This window comes from Myotis lucifugus, unplaced genomic scaffold (assembly GCF_000147115.1).
Source record: "Myotis lucifugus unplaced genomic scaffold, Myoluc2.0 scaffold_2053, whole genome shotgun sequence".
NCBI classification, from domain to species: domain Eukaryota; kingdom Metazoa; phylum Chordata; class Mammalia; order Chiroptera; family Vespertilionidae; genus Myotis; species Myotis lucifugus.
In genome coordinates, this window is record NW_005873101.1 from 973 (window position 1) to 15307 (window position 14335).

The window sequence follows — 14335 nt, forward strand, 5'->3', positions numbered from 1 at the left end:
CTGAGCACACAAAACACTGAGCTTGTTCTTGTGTTATTATGTATTAGCTAGAGCCCCGATGCACAAAATTCATGCAAGAGTAGGCCTTCCTTCCCCCCGCTGGCTGCTGGCACCTGGCATTGGCTTCCTTCTGGCACCCAGGACCCGGGCTTCTCTGGCAGCCCCAGCTTTGTCCGGAAGGTTGTCCGGTCTAATTAGCATATTACACTTTTATTATTATAGATTATTGCATTTTTTATATGAACAACTGTAAACCTACTTTTGCCCCACCCTGAATGTGATTGGAAATGGAGGGGTATGTTATAGCCTTTTCAGATAGTTATTTTCCTTTAACGCTAAACCACAACACAATAAATGGTAGTTTATCTGAAAGGTTAGTGGCTAAGTGGAATTTGCAGCCACATTTCCACACACTTTTCAAAACTGTTAAGTTAAAATCCATTGATCTGAATGCTTTTACCCAGGCTTGATTGCTGACTTGTCATGCATTGGTGGTTTGGAAAACACTGGCTTACCAACTTCTGTAATTCTTCCAAATGTTGACTCATTTCATTATAACACAGGGAAAAATCACTTCTGTTAACATTACCAATCTCGTTTCTGTTAATGTTACCAATCTCGTTTTAAAAATCTCAGAACCAGGAAGCTGCAAGCCCAGAGAAGCGGATCTGTGTTCTGAAATCCTAACTTTCATTTTTAGGGCGCTCTCGAATTTTATTGTGGCATTGGTCACTGTCCTTGAAGTGACAGGCTCGCGTACCTCCTTCAGCCAAATACCAGATCTGAAGACAAAAAAAACAAAGAAAGCCATAGTTTGTCAGTTGTTTCAAATCAAAACGGTGCGGCCTGGATAACGTTTGCAAGAGCTTGTCAGACAACCGTGTATTGTTTGCAGCAGCAGCAGCTTACACATCCCGTTTCATCACACAGGGTGTTCAAGAGGCTTATTCAGGGCGAGAGATTTAATCAGACGGTTTCAACTGCTGGAAAGGACATTATTCCCAAGTGAAACTGGCTCTGGCTTCCCTGGGTGGCAGTGGGGGGAGAGGGGGGTGCGCTGTGAAGGCTGTCGGGACAGCAGGGAGAGCTCAGGTGTCAGCAGACCTGCCCACCATCGCTCCTCCTCAGTGCCAGTGCCAGTGATGAAAAAAGCAAAGTGTGCCGTAGGAGGGGTATGAAAATACGTTGACCACAGACTCAGCCAGGTGAGTCTCGAGGACCCCCAGGCGCTCCCAGACTGAACTTCGAGGGCCCTGGAGGCCGAGTGTGACAGGCAAATACAGGAGTGGCTAAGGACAGGCATCTGTGCGCCTAGCATGCAGGCTTGCTGAGGGCTTATTTGGGGAGTGTTGGGAAATCGGGCCTTGAACTTGGCTTGAGTCTTTTTATTACATTTTTTCTAAAGTCATTTTTGGGGTATATGTATGTGTATATATATGCATTTATACCTTAAATGCGAGTCTGTCTTGGATGGAAAGAAAAGCTAAATTTTCAAATAGACAGTAGAAACAGAGTGAGGAGTTAGAGGGAGGAAGAGCAAGATAGAAAAGGCTTCATTTCTATTTTTTCCCCAGTCAAATCTTAAGCAAGGAAATATAAACAGTAAATATATCTAGGTAGTTCTAAAAACAGCATCACTTTTCTCCTCAACTTTATACATTGAATATATATAGCTCTTACTGTCTTTCTTTTTGGGGGGCTTTTTTTTTTTTAAGAGAGAAAGGAGGGAGGGGGAGAGAGAAACATCGATGTGAGAGAGAAACATCTATCAGTTGCCTCCAGTACCTTCCCGGACCAGGGATCAATCCCACCACCTGGGTATGTGCCCTGACAGGGAATCGACAGGGGCCAGGACAGGTGGCAGTCTATTGGGACAAAAGTTATTGCCCTTCACCTCATTCACAAATTCCAAGTATATTAAATAAGTTAAGGATTAAAGTCTATACCATATTAGGAAAGGTAAGACAAATTTATGGTGTAAGTAGACAAATAAAACCACTGAGAAGACAGATTAATGTTTCTAAAGTTAAAAATAACAAGACACCACTAAGAAGGGAAGACAAATGTCCCACAGGAAGAAATTTGTAACATAGGGTGGAATTAGTCTTCAGCACATACAAGGTTTCCTACAAGTCAAAGATGATCCCAGGGAAAAGAATATGAACAGAAAATCACCTAAGAAATACAAATGCCGCCGGAACCGGTTTGGCTCAGTGGATAGAGCGTCGGCTTGCGGACTGAAGGGTCCCAGGTTCGATTCTGGTCAAGGGCATGTACCTTGGTTGCGGGCACATCCCCAGTGGGAGATGTGCAGGAGGCGGCTGATCGATGTTTCTCTCTCATCGATGTTTCTGACTCTCTATCTCTCTCCCTTCCTCTCTGTAAAAAATCAATAAAATATATTTAAAAAAAAAAAAAAGAAATACAAATGCCAATATTTGCATGAAAAGCCCATAAGCAGTAAAGGAAAATGCAATCTAAATACTGTATTTTCTTCATCTGGTTGTATTAGCATAGTGAATTGCAGAACACCATATATCACCTTGCATTTAATTTCATCATTGCCATACCCTTCCTCCCTCACCTCCCAATTCGGAGAGAACGTGGTAATGGGCAGAAAGTTGATAGAGATCTGATAGTAGCAAAGCCACTTTAAAATGAAATTTGAGCTTTGGCCAGTATTGCTCAATGGTTAGAGGGTTGGCCCATGCACTGAAGGGTCATGGGTTCTATTCCCAGTCAAGGGCACATACCTGGGTTGCACGTTCAATCCACAGCCCTGGTCGGGGTGCTTGCGGGAGGCAACCACTTGATGTGTCTCTCTCACATCATGTTTCTCTCCCTCCCCTCCCCCTCCCTACCTTCCATTCTAAAAATCAATGGAAGAAATATCCTCATTTTCTCTAATAGTTCAAGTCTACTTCTTTTGGATTGTCTTGGTAGACTATCTTATGCAAGTAATGAGTTTTCTCCTGTCTTTCTACTTGATCTTGAGCACCTCTGTCTAGGTGCTCCAGGTCTGAGTTGAAGAGCAACAATGAGAAGAAGCCGTAGTGTCTTAATTCCTTATCTAAAAGGAAGGCTCTCTTGCGTGTCACCATCTTTAGTCACGAATGATGGCTGACTTTCAGATGTTTTGCTCCTTTTAAGGTGGTCCCGTGGGGTTTCTTTGGCCTCATAAAGGAGATTGACTTATAATGTTTATATTTTCAATATCACTTTGTGTCTTCGTTTGGCTTTGATATCCGAGTTCATCTCTCATGAAGTGAGTTGAGGCATTTATCTTTCCCTATGCTGTTAAACAGTTAATCGAATGTGGAAACATGTCTAGGAAATTTGATAGTCTGCGCCCACAATCCTCTCTGCTTGTGCCTTTTTTCAGAGGGTGGGGAGGGGCTGTAGAGGAGGCTGTGCCGGTAGAACCGCTCTAAGTGGCAACTGGAGACTGCGCCCCTCATCCCAGCGTCCCCTCCCCACCCTCACCTGTCCCTGTCCCCGTCCGGGTGAGTAACAGCTCCGTGCCTGTAGGCTTTTCTGCAGGACCCAGTGGGGGCCTCAGTCTGGAACACGCCAGATACAGGCATTACTTGACCTTGTGTCTGCTGTGGACTCCTGGCAACTTTGTGAAGCTAGAACCCTTCCCAGAATAGTGTTTTTAAATGTAGTCAAGTCCCATTAAAAGCTGTATTTTAGTACAATTGATACCAAAGTGTTAAGTGTGTGGTATTTTAATACGTTGAGTCCTTGCGACCCTGGGAGCTTGTTAGAAATGCAGAATCTTTTTGTTTTTATGAGTCCAGCTTGAGAAGTGAGGAGATATTGGTCAAAGGGTACACACTTTCAGTTATAAGATGAATACGTTCTAGGGATCCGAGGTACAGTGAGGTGACTGGTGTTAATACTGTATCCTGGGTTATATACCTGAAAGTTGCTAAGAGTAACTTACATGTTCTCATCACAAAAAAAAGTAATTATCAGAAGTCATGGAGCTGTGACCACAATAAGGTTAATCATTTCTCAATATACATAGATATTAAATCATCACGTTGTATACCTTAAACTTAAACAATGTTATATGTCAACTAGAGGCCCAGTGCATGAAATTTGTGCATGAGTAGGGTCCCTAGGCCTGGCCAGTGATCAGGGCCGATCAGGGCCTTCCCCCAATTGCTGGCTGCTGGCTGCCCCCTAGTGATCAGTGCACATCATAGTGAGCGGTCAAACTCCCAAGGGGACAATTTTCATATTAGCTTTTATTATTATATAGGATTATAGTATAGTATAGAAAGTTAGGGGGCGGGGATATGCATTTTAATGCCGCCCCCACCGTACCCCCCAGACGACTAGTATGGTCATTAGCACCGAGAAGCCCCACATTGAATGTTAGGACCTTGTGGCTGGTCTGCTAGCTCCCTTCATTATGGAGCAGCGATGAGCATGAATGTTGCTTTGAGAACTGGCTCATGACTATTCACAAGGGTCTCAGGTACCATTATTAGTGTGGTCAGCCAGCCAAATTCAGAACAGGAGGAATTGCTAAATTTCAGTTAGAAGTTTTAGGAACAAAAGGGTGACCATTTCCCACACAAGGTCTTTGACCCTCTGAATTTTATCTACAAGTCCCAAATGAGGAACCCCTGATCTGGAATGTTCCAGGTCATCTGGGGAAGAGAAAAGATGACACACTGGCTCGGAAGAGCCTTTGCCTAACAGTGACTCATCAGTTTTGATCGCATTTCCCTGGGCAGAGCGAGCCACACACCCAGTCCCCGGGGCAGGGAGCAGAATTCTCCCAGGAAGGACAGCAGACACCTCAGTAGTAAACAACTTCGGGGTGCATCTCGGACATGGCAGCTTTTTACATTGTCACTGGTCCGTTTTACTTTGTAATTTTATATCTTCCTGGGCCATCATCCATTTCATCACGTTTTCCAAATTTATTGGGGTGAAGTTCTACTTGATAGTTGTGATTGACTTTGTCCATCTATATTCCCCTTTGTCTTTGCAATGCCTGTGTCCTCCACCAGGCACAACTCCCCTCCCTCCCCAGGAGGCATTTGGCAATATCTGGAGACCTATTTGACTCCCACAGCTGGGGAGGGAGGTGCAGCCCGTGGGGAGGGGTCAAGGATGCTGTGAAATATGCAGGACAATATACAGGACAGCCCACAGCAAAGAACCTGGCCCAAAATGGCGATAGTGCAGAGATAGAGAACCCTGATCTATTGGAATCTTCTCTTTAAAAAAAAAAAAAATACATTTAAAAAAATGTTTTCAGTGATTTTTAGAGAGATAGGGCGGGGGAGAAAGAGATAGAAGCATTGTGATGAGAGAGAAACATTGATCCGCTGCCTCCTGCATGGCCCCCAGCAGGGGGCCCAAACCCAGGCATGTGCCCTGACCGGGAATCAGACCAGCGACCTCTTGGTGCATGGGGTTGACACTCAACCACTGAGCCATACCAGCCGGGCGGAATCTTCTCTTTTTGAGCAAACCTCCCCTTTTAACAACCAAGTTTGGTTTTATTGATCAAGTGCTGGAATCTTCTTTTATTCCTTCTAGTTTCTTGACTCCCATATGGCTCACTTGCTTTCAGTCTTTTGTTAGAAATGAACTTAAAAGTGATAGGTTATGGCGCCCTGGCCAGTGAGCTAAGTGGTTAGAGCGGCGGCCCATGTATCAAAGAGTCTTGGGTTTGATTCTCCATCAAGGGCATGGACCTGGGTTGCAGGTTCAATCCCAGCTCCAATTGGGGCACATGTGGGAGAAAAGCAATCAGTGTGTCCTCTCACATCGATGTTTCTCTCTCTCCTCCCTCCCTCTCTCCCTTCTACTCTCTCTACGAAGCAATGGAAAAGATATCCTGGGGTGAGGATTAACAACAACAAAAAAGTGACAGGCTGTGGGTGTTGATACATGGCACTCTCACTGCCCATCCCTAGGAGGTTTGTAATCTGATTTAGATTCATGAACAAAAATTGTTTGAAAATATGGCCTACAATTTTCAGGCTGACTTTTTTGAAAACCTTTTGTGAGACCATGTTAGATTCGTAAAAGTTTGATTCACATCTACTGGGTGAGTTTTATCTTTTCTTTAATATGAAATTTCTAGTGGCTTTCATCATCATAATTTCTATATTAAAATTGATATTCCTGCTTTTAGCATTTTTTTGAATGTTTTTCTATCATTTTCTATTCTTTGTCATTTTTACTTAGGTCTCTTCAGCACATTAAGCTGACTTTTTGAAATTCTTTAAAAATATCTTTTTATTGATTTCAGAGAGGAAAGGAAAGGGAGAGGGAGAGATAGAAACATCAATGATGAGAGAGAATCATTGATCAGTTGCATGCCCCCTACTGGGACCAGCCTGTAACGCAGGTATGTGCCCTGACCAGGAATCAAACCTTGACCTCCTGGTTCATAGGTTGACACTCAAACCACGGAACCACACCACACCAGCCAGGCTGACTTTTTGAAATCTTGAACAGGTAAATTTAATCCATTTATGTGTGTTGTACTTACATTTAGTTTGATTTTTACCAAATTTTATGTCCTGGCTTTTTTTTTTTTTTAATGGTTGGTTCTCTCTTGTGGTGTGGAAGCAATACTTTCCATTTCATTACTTTCTCATATCCCACATTTTATCCACTTCCTTTTTTTCCCCCTGCTGTGTATATACAATTCAAGTATGATACCCTGAGTCATCTGTCAGCTGGCTTTTCTTTTTCCACTGAATGCTAGTTCAAATGTAGGATTCTATTTAAGTAATAATTTCTGTAGAACTTTATAGAACTTTATTTTATTTCCATCTTGCTACCATCCAGTGTGGTCTGAGATGTTGTGTGCTTATCTGAACATTTTTCTTTCTGAAAACTTTAATAGCTTACCATTCTGGGCTTCTGAATTTGGCCACCATTTCTAGATAAGGCATCTTAAGACCCATGGCCATGTTTAGTGTTGATAAGTAATTATTTGCTCTGTTCTGTCCTACCCAATCTAGAACTAGCTATCATATCTTTTCTTTTACTTTCCTGCTGGAAGCTACCCATTGTCTACACCAGCGGTTCTCAACCTGTGGGTCTCAACTCCTTTGGGGGTCGAACGACCCTTTCACAGGGGTCGCCTAAGACCATCGGAAAACACATATATAATTACATATTGTTTTTGTGATTAATCACTATGCTTTAATTATGTTCAATTTGTAACAATGAAACTGGGGGGTCACCACAACATGAGGAACTGTATTAAAGGGTTGTGGCATTGGGAAGGTTGAGAACCACTGGTCTACACTATCATGAAAGTACAGCAGGGAACACAGAAGGCTGATGGACCTTGGGCTTTAGCAAGGGCTAAAGGCTATGCACCGATTGTTCTGTCGAGACAATGGTGGCTCAAGGAAATCCCCTAACCCAGTGGTCGGCAAACTCATTAGTCAACAGAGCCAAATATCAACAGTACAACGATTGAAATTTCTTTTGAGAGCCAAATTTTTTAAACTTAAACTATATAGGTAAGTACATTGTTAGTAACTTAATTAGGATACTCCTAAGGCTTAGGAAGAGCCACACTCAAGGGGCCAAAAAGCTGCATGTGGCTCGCGAGCCCCAGTTTGCCGACCACGGCCCTAACCTGATAATCTTTTACTGTTTACCAAACTTTACTTTTGATATGCTTGTTTGTTTAGCTAAAGGGCAAATGTGTATTCTAGTAAATAAAAAGCTATGGTTCCGGAGATTTGGAGAACCTCTCCGCTAGAGAGGAGCCTGGCTCCCCCCCATGCCTTCTAAATTTATATTTCTTTTCTATTGTATCCATTTATGCACAGCCCCTTCTCCAGATCCTGAATCCTCGCTGCAAAAGGTTGCGGCACTTTCCCTCTTGTAACATCCTTTTGCTAGTCAACTTACTGGAAGAGAATGGAAATAAACCTGGGAATGAAAACTGCTTTTATAACTTCAAGCTCTTGATTTGGACATGTCCAAAAAAAAGATTGCCGAGACAGCACAAGGTAGCAGATACTGGGGCAAACACCCCTGGGTTCAAATCCCAGCTTCACCCTGGAGCAAATCGATCTAGGCGTGTCTTCCTGGCTCTGGCTTCCCCAAGCATTTGGTTCCTGGGTGAAATCCTGTATGTTTGGGCATGATCAGTCGGACGTGGTTGTAGAGGAGGAAAAGAACACTCGATTTGGTAGAGATGTTCTGAGCATGGGGTTCTCTGTCTCCCAGGGTATCTCTAACTTCTTGGGCCGTTTGCGTTATTTCTCTGGTCTAAGCACCCTCATTTCCTAGTCGCTGGGGGCAGGGGAACTATGGGAGGGTGGATACTGTTGCTACTGGCAGTTTGGTACACATAAGGGGGGGACCCTCCTGGCCATTCTTTACGTGGTTCATCAACTAGTGAGCCAGGAAGCTGTTCTAAGACACTAGTAGACCTGAGTGCTTCTATGACCACTCCCATGTTCCCAAGTGGGGTTGGCCTGTGGTTTTCTCCTTCAGTCTGATTTTATCTAACCTGCCCCTTTGAATTCTCCATGACTTCTGAGCTGTCAGTGCATGGCACACCTTCTCTCCCAGTGTGGTCATCTAGATTTAAGTATCTTTCTATCCCTGGGCATCTGGGCAGAAGGAAGAGGCAGACCATTTTGGGCACATCTCTTGGCAGTAATCTTGATCAGAGTAACCCCTAAATCCTTGGATCTTTTATGTGTTTGAAGGAGACAAACCACACAAGTGTGAGTTCTGTGACAAGAGCTTCTGCCGGAAGGACAATCTGACCATGCACATGCGGTGCCACACCAGCGTGAAGCCCCACAAGTGTCACCTGTGCGACTACGCCGCCGTGGACAGCAGCAGCCTTAAGAAGCACCTGCGGATCCACTCCGACGAGCGGCCCTACAAGTGCCAGCTCTGCCCCTACGCCAGCCGCAACTCCAGCCAGCTCACCGTCCACCTCCGGTCCCACACGGGTAAGTCCCTGACCCAGACACCTGGGCCTGACTTGCCAATTTCTTAACCTTTTATTTACCTAAAACACAAGCAACTTAAACACCTTGGTGGTTAAGTAAAGAAATTTGGAATCTCTGTGGTGATGGTGAAGCTTGTGGTTTTAATTAAAAGATGAAAACCCAATAGCTGGGTTTCCTAATGTGACTGCATAGAATGCAGCTGGATGAGGACCCAGTACAGCAGCCAGGAAGCAACGGTGTATCTTGAATTATCTGAAGTATAAACTAGGTGTTTCAGTCTTTTCACTAAAACTCTGATTGCATAGTTTCATCCAGAAACATGTAGCAGAAGCAGTGGAACGTAACTGCAAATCACAAACTTCCAGTTCTAGAAATTGGACTTTGCAAAGAGCTTTTCCTTCCCTTCTTTGTGAGACCCCGTTGAAATAATGATCGATCCATCGATAGACCCAAATAATCGATCATGGCACAGAAAAATGGGGATTGGGAGTCCCATAAGAAGGTTCATAAAATGAGAATTTTCAATGAATTCATGGGAGATGGTGAGCAGACAGAAATATGTGGTCATCTAAAATTGGGTAAAGAAAACTGTCCCAGCAGACAAATGGGAGGCAGCCAGGCAGTTGGAGCCAACCCTTGCAGCCAATGTTGGCTGTCCTGAGAGCTCTGGACTTGTAGACAGCCAAGGCCCCAGAGCTCAGAGAAGCTGAGCCTATTGGCAGAATGGCCCAAACTACCCAGCAGGTAAATATCTATGGCACCTGTGTCTGATCCTTAGGCCAGTCCACTCTTCCTAAGCAAAAGTATCAACTGTGGATTCTGAGTCAATTGTGGGAAATGATGGTGTAAAAAGTGCCAAGTCTAACAAATAACTAATTCTGGAGCTAACAGAGTACTTGGGTGATAGATGAGAACTTTTCAGTTCTAATTGGTATCTATCCACGGGCAGAAATGTTGCATCCAAGAACAGTTCTAGGAAAAGGGTAGTAAGAACAAAGAGGTGTGAATTAAAACTAGGATTGCTGGCTCTAAAGTTTTTTAAAATCCCAGAGAAAGCGTTGGAGAACTGAGAACAAATAAGAAGCCAGAAGTCTGGTTGCTGTGACTAGGTCTAGGAAGAAAAGAAAATAGAAGTGAGGAAATCAAATGACAAAAAGAATTTCCTAATTCTAAGGGACCGTGGGAGTGGAAGGCTTCACAAAATGCCACGCAGGACCAAGGAGTGGCTAGAGCAGCCGTGGGCAAACTACGGCCCGCGGGCCGGATCCGGCCCGTTTGAAATGAATAAAACTAAAAAAAAAAAAAAAAGACCGTACCCTTTTATGTAATGATGTTTACTTTGAATTTATATTAGTTCGCACAAACACTCCATCCATGCTTTTGTTCCGGCCCTCCGGTCCAGTTTAAGAACCCATTGTGGCCCTCGAGTCAAAAAGTTTGCCCACCCCTGGGCTAGAGCAATCTCCACCTAGAAAGACTTCTCAGTGACAGTGGCTTCAAAGTTGGAAAAGCATTTTGAGTGTAGAATTTTATACCCAGCCAAACTGTCTCAAGTACAACGACAGACTAGACAAAGGTGTATACAAGGACTCAGATTTTTCTCTAAGCCACCATTCTAGGGGAGGTACTGGAAGATAAGCGCTGTCAAAACAAGGGAGAAAAATTTGACGGGGTATTTGATATGTGAACATCTGAATATAGCTAGCTGGGATTGCAATAAAGGGAAGTAGCAAGATGGTAAACTTGTATAGGAGGCTAAGAGAAAAAAAATCAGCACATCAGAAACTCAGAAAATTCATTAGAAATTCCATGTAAATGCTTACATAACTAAAAGACTGGACAACTTGAGATCATGATGAGATTCTTTTTACTCAAGAAATGCGCAGTATAGTCAAGAGCATGCATGATAAAATGTGGCCCAAAATGCACCTGTAGGAAAGGAGGATCGATTCAATCTTGATGCATATTATTAACTGACCCAAGTGTGCCAATGATCCTGGAAGGGGGTGCACATAATCCTGGTGCCATAGTTGGCTCTGATGAATATCACATACTCAGTCATAATATAAATTACTTCTATAGCAGTCCTCAAATCACACTGTTTTGTTCAATGTTGTTTCATTATAACGTTGATAGGAACATAGTTCTATATCAGTTAGCCTATGGTAAAACTGGTTTCATTACACGTCGTTCTGCTTAAAGTCAAAGAACCCATCGACGACGTTCAGAGAGGACTCAGTGGAGCTGGACTCTAAACGTTGAAAACAGCCCTAGCCAGTTTGGCTCAGTGAATAGAGCACCCACCTGCGGACCAAAGGGTCCCGGGTTCGATTCCAGGCAAGGGCTCATACCTTGGTTGCAAGGCTCCTCCCTGGCCCGGGCCCCGGTCAGGGCGTATGCAGGAGGCAAGCAATCGATGTGTTTCGCTCACATCGATGTTTCTCTCTGTCTTTCCCTCTCTCTTCCACTCTCTCTTAAGAAGATCAGTGGAAAAATATCCTGGAGTGAGGGTTTAACAAAAAAATAAATAAAAGTTGAACACAGCTAATTAAAGCTTGAGAATTCGCAAATGTTATTGAACTTAAATGTAAAAATAAAGCTATTCCTGACAAGAAGAGGGAATCCTCAAAAAAAACAAAAACCTCTGAAGCTGATGGGCTAACAGTTGTGAGGCTGTCAGTTTGGAAGGTAATGCTAGGAGGTCAGAACCACAGCCAGCAATGTGGGAGGACGCTGGGGGAAAGGGTGCCGTGTAGGGTAAGTGAGATCTCGTCTTGGCGTAGCGTCACGATGATGATACGTAAAGTAACGACCTCCAAAAGAACTAAAAGCTCTTCGCAGTGCCTCCAGGGGGGCAGGGGAAGCTATAGCTTCTCAGTATTCTGCCATCTTCACGTGTTCCTGCTATAAATAAAACTCGGTGTTGTAGTTGGAAAAATGCGAAACTTTCGCTAGTAATAAAAGGCAATTAACTATGTAATTGAGCTTAAACGCTAGAGTAAGCATGCTTCTAAGTGGTAGCTGGATGTGGGACAGTTGGTTGTAACATTGTACGCACCTCTTCCTCCTTCTGTGTTCAGTTTTGAAATGTCAGGTTAAATGAGAGTTTAGAGTCGAAACTGAAGTGTCCTCATGAAGAGTATGGACTTGGATGCCATGATGCCTGGGTTCAGATCCCTGCTATTTAGATCAATAAGTTGTCCCCTCTGAGCCTCAGTTATCCCATCTGTAAAATGGGGGGAGGGGAGTAATGGTACCCATTCACAGGGCTGTTGTGAGGATTCAGCGAGTTAATAGACATGGTAAAGGGTGTTATTAGGAGGCTACAGGTGGCTGGAGTTCAAAGACCCAACTGTCTCTTTGCGGCCAAGTGTTCTGACGCATGTTTGGGGGGAGTTCTGTGTTGCCTGCCTGCTCTAATGGAAACACACCTTCCGTTGCTAGGGGAAACCCCCTTCCAGTGCTGGCTCTGTAGCGCCAAGTTCAAAATCAGCTCGGACTTGAAAAGGCACATGATCGTGCACTCGGGGGAGAAGCCTTTCAAGTGCGAGTTCTGTGACGTCCGCTGCACCATGAAAGCGAACCTCAAGTCGCACATCCGCATCAAGCACACCTTCAAGTGCCTGCACTGCAGCTTCCAGGGCCGGGACCGGGCGGACCTGCAGGAGCACAGCCGGCTGCACCAGGCCGACCACCCCGAGAAGTGCCCCGAGTGCAGCTACTCCTGCTCCAGCGCGGCCGCCCTGCGCGTGCACAGCTGGGTCCACTGCAAGGACCGCCCCTTCAAGTGCGACTTCTGCAGCTTCGACACCAAGCGGTCCAGCAGCCTGGCCAAGCACTTCGACAAGGTGCACAGGGACGAGGCCAAAACGGAGAACCGGGCCCCGCAGGGCAAGGAGGGGCCCTGAGATGGCGGCTCTCCGCACGTGGCCAAAGTCAAATCATGACCCAGCGGGCCTTCCGCTGCGAGATCTGCGGGGCCGCCTTCGTCCGGGACGACTCTCTGCGATGCCACAGGAAGCAGCACAGCGACCAGAGCGAGAACAAGAACTCGGACTTGGTTACCTTCCCGCCTGAAAGCGGTGCCTCCGGGCAGCCGGGCGCCCTGGTCTCCGAGGGGCAGCTGGAGGCCGCCCTGGAGCCCGGGCTCTGATCCCACAACGAGGGTGGTGAGCTGCCCAGAAACCCAGGCAAAGGCTGTTCCCAGCCATTGGGTGTGGCCATTAAGCCAGACTTCATCACCAGCTCTGGGCATGGCTGCCCCCAACTCATGGGCCTCCGGACACCCCGGCTGCAGTCCCTGTGGCCAAAAGGCAGATGCCTCCCGCCACTGTCTTCCCTCCAAGAACCCACGAGGCAAAGTGACCAGTCGGCCCAGGTGACCAGGGTGGGGCCCACTGAGCACTGCTCTGCCCAGTAGGACCAGCTTCTTTATGATGGACTCCAGTTCTAGGACGGGGCCGTCTCTGGTGCAGTTATTAAACGACTGAGACTACATGGGACACGAAAACTAAACTGACCTGTTAGTGGGAAAGGTTTGGGAGAGGATGGGCACACGGAGGCTCTGGGAAGCTCTGGTTCTTAACCCTGGTGGTGGTGGGTTTAAGAGTGTTCGCCTTATACGTTTTTGTATGGTTCCTCTTGTCAGTTGTATTAAAATAAAACTCATCTGCCTAATGCTGTAAGAGGAACACTCATTTCCTCCCGTGGACAGGTGGTGGTCTGCTCTCCGCCCACCCCTCCTCCAGTGATCGGAGATGCACAGATTCCCAATGTCGGCGCGGCCGGGACCGGAGATGCAGTGTGACCGGTAGGTGGCAGCAAAGATCAGCTAACAAAAGCTCAGCCTGTCACTGCTTGTGAAATTCAATATTTGTGTGAAGAAGGGACGAGGGGCTCAGTGGGCCCTGGGCTTGTTTCTGGGCCTGTGATGCAGGGGACAGCCTGAGACTAGCGTCTTTCATCACAGGAAGCACGGGGTGTGTACTGCACCAACCAAGAAGTGAAAATCCAAACCTCTTGTAAATTGGACATGGTACTTAACACATTTCGTACCTCTCAGGAGTTTTCTCGTGTTTCGTGCGCCGTCTGTTAAGGACCGCTCACGAGTGTTCTCGTTTTTCACGCCCATGGAAAAAGGAGCGAATCTAGATACTTATGTAAATTTTGTTTGGTCCCTCTTCATAGAGGAAAATGTTTTACGCAGTACCATACGTTAAAAAAGTACTAGGAACTTTAATTGTTTAATTGTTTTTGTAAATAAAAATGTTATAATTATTGAAAAACAACACCTAAAATGTATTATGATGATTTAAATAACGTGCAGTTTGCCCAGAAACGTGCGGTCCCTGGCGTATGTCTTAGAG

General features: G+C 45.4%; 1 protein-coding gene across 1 annotated transcript; it reads left to right on the plus strand.

The window, feature by feature from the left end:
- The first annotated feature begins 5861 nt into the window (after positions 1-5861).
- Positions 5862-13647, plus strand: LOC102417494 (zinc finger protein 64 homolog, isoforms 3 and 4-like). Its single transcript, XM_023748896.1, is given in 6 exon segments — positions 5862-5945; positions 6426-6489; positions 7827-8009; positions 8718-8969; positions 12414-12904; positions 12907-13647. Coding segments are annotated over 4 exon segments (993 nt in total). The 5' UTR covers positions 5862-5945; positions 6426-6489; positions 7827-7975; the 3' UTR covers positions 13123-13647.
- Positions 13648-14335: the final 688 nt, after the last annotated feature.